The 7,670-nt window shown below is 38.2% G+C and overlaps 1 protein-coding gene across 1 annotated transcript in view; it reads right to left on the bottom strand.

Annotated features, from left to right (window-relative positions):
• dnah7 (dynein, axonemal, heavy chain 7) overlaps positions 1-7,670 on the bottom strand; it is an 86,692-nt gene that overhangs the window by 76,694 nt on the left and 2,328 nt on the right. The window contains exons 7-16 of the mRNA XM_034885398.1: positions 7,358-7,483; positions 6,713-6,832; positions 5,480-5,663; positions 5,131-5,310; positions 4,384-4,656; positions 3,736-3,863; positions 3,291-3,369; positions 2,789-3,013; positions 2,487-2,633; positions 1,691-1,870 (exon numbers count right to left, since the gene is read on the bottom strand). Coding sequence (XP_034741289.1) covers positions 1,691-1,870; positions 2,487-2,633; positions 2,789-3,013; positions 3,291-3,369; positions 3,736-3,863; positions 4,384-4,656; positions 5,131-5,310; positions 5,480-5,663; positions 6,713-6,832; positions 7,358-7,483 — 1,642 coding nt within the window. The remainder of the gene's footprint in view (positions 1-1,690; positions 1,871-2,486; positions 2,634-2,788; positions 3,014-3,290; positions 3,370-3,735; positions 3,864-4,383; positions 4,657-5,130; positions 5,311-5,479; positions 5,664-6,712; positions 6,833-7,357; positions 7,484-7,670) is intronic.

Here is a 7,670-nt window from a genome sequence, read left to right as displayed (position 1 = left end):
TGTCTTTATGCATATGCATATCATATTAGAACAGTCGTCCATATGTAAATTAAAATCCCCCATCAGGATTAAATGATGAGACATTGCATTCATAGAAGTAACAACAGTTGAAAGTTTAGGAATTACCAAATTTGATGGTTTAGGTGGTCTGTACAATACTGCAATAATGGTGGGTGTGGGTCCTCTGAGTTTAACAGCTAGCAGTTCAAAAGAGGTGGGATCAGGCACATAGAGCGGTGTCAGTTCCACATTCTCTCCCTAGAGCAGTGCGAGACCACTTTCCCTCCCAGATGAGCGGGGTTTAAAGATGTAAACAAATCCATGTGGGACTGCTTGGTTGAAGAAAAAATAATCATTGCTCTGCTTCCAAGTTTCCGTGAGACATAGAAAATCCAGTTTATGGTCTTTAATGAAGTCGCTGACGAGAGAAGCTTTGTTGGCAAGGGATGTTATGTTGAACAATCCAACTTTCAGTCAGTTTGATTGATGCACATCCAACAGGGCAGACAGGCAAGCACAATGTGGTCAACTCGTCGATCAGGTTTCAAATAGCCGTGATCAACACTTCAAAATCAGGGGATAATTTTTTTCCATCCTTGCAAGACATGTAGATTTGGTTGCGACAATATCCTCGGTGGACGTACTTTGGGCGTCCGAGAATGTTGCATTTGCACAGAAGCTCGACAGGAGGTACATAATTCCCCCATAGCCGGTAACTAACATAACTGGTGCATTTTGTAGTAGTTACAAAGGTACTGCTGGTTGTCAGTAGACTTGACTACAGTAACGGTGTCTTTACAGTTTCCATACTACTGTTGGTTTATAAAGCACTGGATATTTTAGGGCCAAAATACTACATAATTGATCAGCTGCTACATTATGAAAAATGCAGACCTCTCAGGTTGTCTTGGACGGATCTGCTTTCTGTCCCCAGAGGTAGAAGTAATCATGGAAAAGCAGCTTTCTGTTTTTATGCACAACATAGCTGCACCATCTCCCAGAAAATGGCAGGTCCACTTCAACTCTGTTATGTTAAATCAAGCCTAACTGTTAGTATCAGTAGCAGTAGTCACAGAGGTAACACTGACAGTTGGGGACACCTCTCTTCTCTTGTGATGACACGTGTAATTAATAACACTGATAACCTGCTTCCCATTTAAATATATCTGATCCAGAGTCTTAGCTTAATGGATGAAAGCTTACTGGCATCGTTAGAACTCTCTAACAAGCGATAGCACATTTGACATAAATGCTATGTGGACAAAGCAAATTAAAGCAAAAAGATTGAGAGGCCATATGATTGTTTTATGACATACAGTATGTTTAAAGAACTAAATCTATAATTGCGTGTGTTAGTATATGTGTGCGTCTTTCAGAGATTCATCCAAAATACTGAATTTCAAACAAAGTGTTGTCCTCAGATCCCTCTGTTACTACTGAAAATCCCAATCTATCTATCTATGAAACGCACACGCATGAGTTCGCATGAGTTCACCAAGTCTAATAGAAGGTTCTTTTAACACATAAACCTAGCAACATCCAAGTATGCACAGTTCAGTACTTGAGCGGCACTGTAGCTATAATGAATATAAAGTATGTCCCTGCTTAAAGTAAAGTGCTTCATGGTTGAAAATTTAAACTTTTACATAATGTACAATTTTACATCAAAGACATTTTCAAATGATGGTACCTTGTCTGGGTTCACGCCCGTGAGCGGTCCATGGAGCCACTGCTCGTACTGTTTTAGGAAATCAGTGGCTGTCTCATAGAGGCGCAGGAAGGGTGTGAGCTTGTCCTGGATCTTCTTACGCTGTGGATACTGGGAAACAGACCAGCCATAGGCTTCCTCCTCTAGATTGTACTCATTTATCTTTCCAGCGTGCCCGAAAGGTTGAAAGAGATGGAGGCATAGAGGGTCGAAAGAAAGAAAAAAAAGATGTAAAAAGAAAAGATAGATGGATAAATAGATGAGTTTTAATGTTTGGATGACAAAAAACTCATAAAGCCTCTAACAACTCCTGTGGCAGTTAGTTCTACAGCCAATGCTGCCCTCTACAGGTTAAGTATTTTAAAGCACATACTGTACATCAACTTCAAATGCAATGCATTAATCCACTGTACAATGAATTTGTATCATTCAATCACAGGCATGTCTATCCATGAGCGCCAATTACATACAACACAACCTCTGCTCTTTTATGAAACAAGTCAAATATTATTTTCATCCTTGAATCATACTGCAAAAGCAGATCTTACATGCCAGTACTAGGTGCCCTTGTACTTATACAAACAAAGTCACTTTATGCTACAGGTTTTATCATGGTCTGGGTATCAGTATAACTAAACTTTCTCTGCGTGATTTATTACAATTTTGACCTACTGTCACTCTGCATAGCTTTTAATAAACAGAGTTGTTGCTATTGATTTTAAATTGACCTATTTTTGTCTCTACTCCTATCCTTGGTAGCATTACAATCCTCATGTACCTTTTCCATAGCTAACTCCAGTTTAGCATTGAGGGCCTGGGATTTCTTTAAGTACTTGCTGAGATCCGTCAGCTCACCAAAGGTGGTAAACTCCTCCACCTGTGTCCAGTAGCTCTTCAGTTCTTCCTCAAAGCAGTTGCGGGACATCTGGAATGCACACACAGAAATGCCTTTTAGCAATCATTTTCATTTCACATTCACAATATTAATTTGGCTCAACAGTTCTGATGCAAAAACAAATCCAGATTCCAGTCAACAGACCAATAGTTTGACAGACAGTAAAATAGAGTAGAGACAAAGACCTTAAGGCAGCTCTGATATTGCTCTGTCTTTTCAGAAATTATATGTTGGTGTTTCTTAAAGATGGATGGCATACGCTCAAGCCACTGGATGGTGTTTGCGTTGAGCTCCATGTCCAATGGTGAGAGGGTGACAAAGTCCATCAGGAAACCCAATTGTGTGTTGGAGTCTGCCAATCTTTGCTCCAACAGAGGCATCTCTGTGGTCTCCACCTTATTCACGAAGGCCTGGATGGGAGTACAGGGCAACAACAAACTGGTATACTGAAGTACTTCAAAACCTATAATGCAAAATAGTTAATACTTAAAAATAAAGTATTTAATTGCTGCCACTGCCACAGTCCAATAAATAGGTATAAACTAACAGGTACAGTTTTCAACTATTAATACTGACTGGATCCTTAATGTGTAATGCCATGCCTAGCTGCTTTGTGGACAGATGTGTGGGGGCCAATTGTACAGTAAAACACTGCCGGTCTATGTGACAAGCATTTGGGTCAGTTACCTTAAGCTCCATCAGTTTCTGGGTGTCACTTGGTGTGCTCAGTGCCTTCTCTGCAATACTTTTAAATTCATTACAGAGCCTGTGAGAGGAAGAACATTCATTATGTGACACATACTAAGGGGGTACACAGTTAATTAATAACAATTTAATTATGGCACAGCCTGCCGAGGCACCATTGGGATAGAGACAGAACAACACTGGGTCTAAAACCAAAAAGGATACTACTGTACATTCCCTTTGACCGACACAATATTTAGCTTGAGGCACTTGGCGAGTGGCTAACTAAGGCTGGAACTCGGAAGCTTCTCTATGCAAATTTCAGCTGTATTTTTCAAACAGAAATCCCTGTCAACTTTTCTTTTTTGAGACTTGAGCCAACTCTCTTACATTTGACATTTTTGCATGGATGTGGAGAGAAAAAAGTGAAATCTGCAAACCAACTGACTTCTTGTTGATTTCCTGGTGGTCCTGTAGCATCCTTGTAACCAGTTTCTGCTGCAGCTCCTGAGCACGCTTAACAAGTGCGTGGACGAGCTTATGGGACTGAACCTCAAACATGCCCAGGCGTACCACCTGAAGCCCAAAGTACTGGTCAGTAACACAGTTAACATCATTCAGGAAATTACTTTTTAAATAAGCATAGACAGTTTTAGTCACGGAAAACTTTTGAGATTTCCAATTGTTTAGGTATCAGGATTTATTAAAAAATCCATAGCTACAGTATCATTTGGAAATAAAGAGTAAAGAAAGAAAAAGAATGTGACAAATAAAAATGTATTGATTGATTGATTGATTGAATGATTGACTGATTGCTTGGTTGGTTTAATTGTTTGATTAATTAAGAAACATTAGCAACCTCATTGCTGTCACTTCACATTCTACTTATGTACTTTTATTTTACATTTTAAGTTTCTTTACACATCTGGGTTAAATGTAAAAGTAAAATATAACTTTTATACCCATCACATTGTAATTCCCGGTGACTTACACAATGCTGATAAAATAGGCTTTATGGTCCCCGAAAGACATTTTTTTATTCACAGCATTGTACGTTTTGGACAGCACTCTAACAGAATAATGGAAGTACACATACCTTATTTGATGTGTACTGGATCTGGTCAGCAAGCTGCTGGTAGTGAACTACCTCTACCATGATATCCTGAAAGGAGTGCTGCTCACTGAGGAACTGATCCACATCCTCCTCTGCCTGCCTGGATACCAGTGTGGCATATTTATCAAACTCATGGATATACTCCTTGGGCCGGACACACTCAGCCCAGAACACACGGCGCACCTCCGCCTGCTGGTCCTCAAGGATCTCTGATAGGATGATGGGCTTCAGGGTGCTTCCAAATTGAGAGCCTGGCTAGAAAGACATGACGCAGGGTATAACCCCAAACTGTATTATGCACTGCAATGATTAGCTACTGTGATTTTAAAAATACAGAACAGGGCATCTAGACACGACTCCAGGAAAAACCAACAACTGCCAAAGATAATGTCATTCACAATGTGTTCTAGTAATAACTAAGGCACTACTGATATAATACAGATTTGCTGTTGTTTTAGAGAGGTTTGGATTAAATGTCATAATCATTTTGGAGGCTACAGTTTGTGGTGCAGGTGTGGTTACAATATTGTACACGCTATTTTATATTAATGAGGATCAGCCTCCAAAATGATCATAAAGATGATTCAACACATCTTTAAAACAACAAAGACTGAACATAGCAACGTTCATAAATCGGGAACTGATTAAAGGGGTATTGTACCACTCACATAGACACACACACACACACACACACACACACACACACACAAACACACACTTTCCTCTTACCCATTCAAAGTACAGCTTGGTTTCCACACGCGGTACCATGCTGATAGACCTGATCATGAGTTCATAGACGTTAAGGAGGGCCTCCTCATACAATTTAAGTTTGGGCTCAAATTTGATCTCCCTGTCCTCCAGGATCAGGTGCAGCACAAAACCTGGGTGCTCATAGGCTCGTTGTGACTGCTAAAATGATGGAGAGCAAATCAAAACAAGGCAGATTAAAAGTGCTACTTTTAGTGTCCACCTGTTCATCTATGTCAAAATCCAAATCCAAACATTTATTAAGATGACTTTTTTTCCAGCCCCTTCTTCTAAAAATGATTGGCCCGACGTTTAGAACACTTTCTCCTACCGGGTCTTGGGAAATTAGGCGTGTATAGTCCTTGATTGAGTCTATTGCAAGGTGTTGCAGCTGAGAAGTCATTAGTGCAGCAGCACAGTTGAAGAAAGACAGCAGTTTGGCCTTGTTCCTGGAGGCCGGCAACAGGTCATACTTGCTCCCCTGGTAATAAATGTTGTGCACTTCAGGAAACCAACTAGTGTAGAAAACCGCAAAATCAAATGTAAGATTATGTTCAGAGAGTGTGTTAATGTGCATGCTCAAACTAAAGATGCAAATATCAAATAGTCCAATAATTAAATAATAACTTGAAACTTGTTAATACCAACTGGGGCAGAGGAGACCACTGCAATAAGTGGCTTGTTGATTTGTAAAAAAATTAGTGTATTGTAACAAAGTTAAAGTATAAATTAGGTAGGTATAATCAATAACATTAATGTATACTTAAAGTGCCAAAAGTAAAAGTACTAATAATGCAGAATGGTCTTTCAAAATTATATAAACTGTATTTGCAGTGTATATATATATATATATATATATACATACAGTATACCGTATATATATACATACAGTATACAGTATATATATATATATATGTATGTATATAGATATACATATATACATATATATATATACTGTAGATGATTAAAAATAATTATTAAAATCTGCAAAGTAACTCGTACCTAAAAATGTCAGACAAATAAGTATTACAATATTATAAAGTCAAATGCCTGAATAAATGTAATTATTAACATTCTTCCACCACTGCTGACTGTACTCTCAGGTTGAGCTATCATACAGGAATTCTTATTAATATAGGCATCCTGTGTGGCACAACCTAATCTTATTCAGTTTTATTATTTATTTAATAAGGTTGGGTATATATACAATACTTAATAATGTTGTGTTGTACAGCTGGAGTACTAATAAACAAGAAATGTGCAAGTATACAAATCCAGGATTTACAAAAAACATTTGTAAAGGAGACATGTATTTTCTGATGTAATAGCTTATGGCTGCCACTCCATGTTACTGCAAAAGAATCCCTATATTACAAATGGCCACTTAAAGATGTCTTTTGGGTGCAAAAGTGTATAGTTCTGAACCACAGAAATAGGATGCATCAATCATGAAATTACTATTGCCCTTCAACATTGATTGCTTCCTTCTTTGTACTCAAAAGTACTGCTGGTTGTTATTTAACTGAGCACATGAACACATTGGTGTTAAGATATGTGGACTCACGTTTTGAGGAGGATTTCTCTGGCATTTCCAACATGTCTGGTTACCATTTCCTGAAACACAGAGATCTCCATGGACTCAACTCTGTGGTGGAACTCCTCTACGTCTATCAGACGGAGATTTCTGAAACCATATAATCAAGAAGGGTGAGATGATAGGCAAACATGGATCTAATACGCCACTTGTGTTTCTTTGTTCTTAAAAAAAATCTGTCCATGTTTGTGCCGTTTAACAGTTTATACAAGGTGTAATGCAAATATGTTTATTATACGATGTGCAAATATCTTCAGTTTTGCTGTTATGTTATACCATTAGTGTAATAATATACCCACAGTTACAAAATGTACTTATATAATTTAAAGTCACATTAAATAATGCATAATAGCCTGCCATGATGCATAATTAAGTTTATCGTCTTTACATGAAGTGGGTCACATTTGTACTACTGTCTACTTGTCACATGCTGTAACCCTGACTTAAGTATTATACATTTACAGATATTAAAAATGTTCAAAATGTGTTGTTTTTGTCCTTTATATTAATTACCTGCGATTTAAATAAAAAAAACTGACCTAAGTTTATCAAACTCACACACATTAATTTGGATTTCAAAAGTAGTAAAAAAATGTATCATCAAGGCATACTTACTTGTAAAAGGCATGCCAAAGATACAGCACATTAAGATTAGTGGGGTTGATAGAGTGAAGATTATCCCTCATCTTCTTTTGGGCATGGATAAAGGAGGTGTTCCATGTTTTTGGCACTGACTTCACCCTGACAGTGAAAGATAACAGAAAAATATGTTTCATAATTCTAAAAGCTTTGAGTCCCTGCTTATTAAAACTCAAGTTGTTCTTGTACAAAACAAAACAAAACAAGGAATCTCTATTGGCGTTTTTCCACTGCTGGTAACAGCTTGCCTCGGCTCGCCTCGGCCCGCCTCGGCTCGCCTCGGCCCATT

Source organism: Etheostoma cragini, chromosome 11, assembly GCF_013103735.1.
Source record: "Etheostoma cragini isolate CJK2018 chromosome 11, CSU_Ecrag_1.0, whole genome shotgun sequence".
Lineage (NCBI taxonomy): Eukaryota > Metazoa > Chordata > Actinopteri > Perciformes > Percidae > Etheostoma > Etheostoma cragini.
Note: the sequence above shows the minus strand (reverse complement) of the source record. Positions and strands in the feature narration are given on the sequence as shown.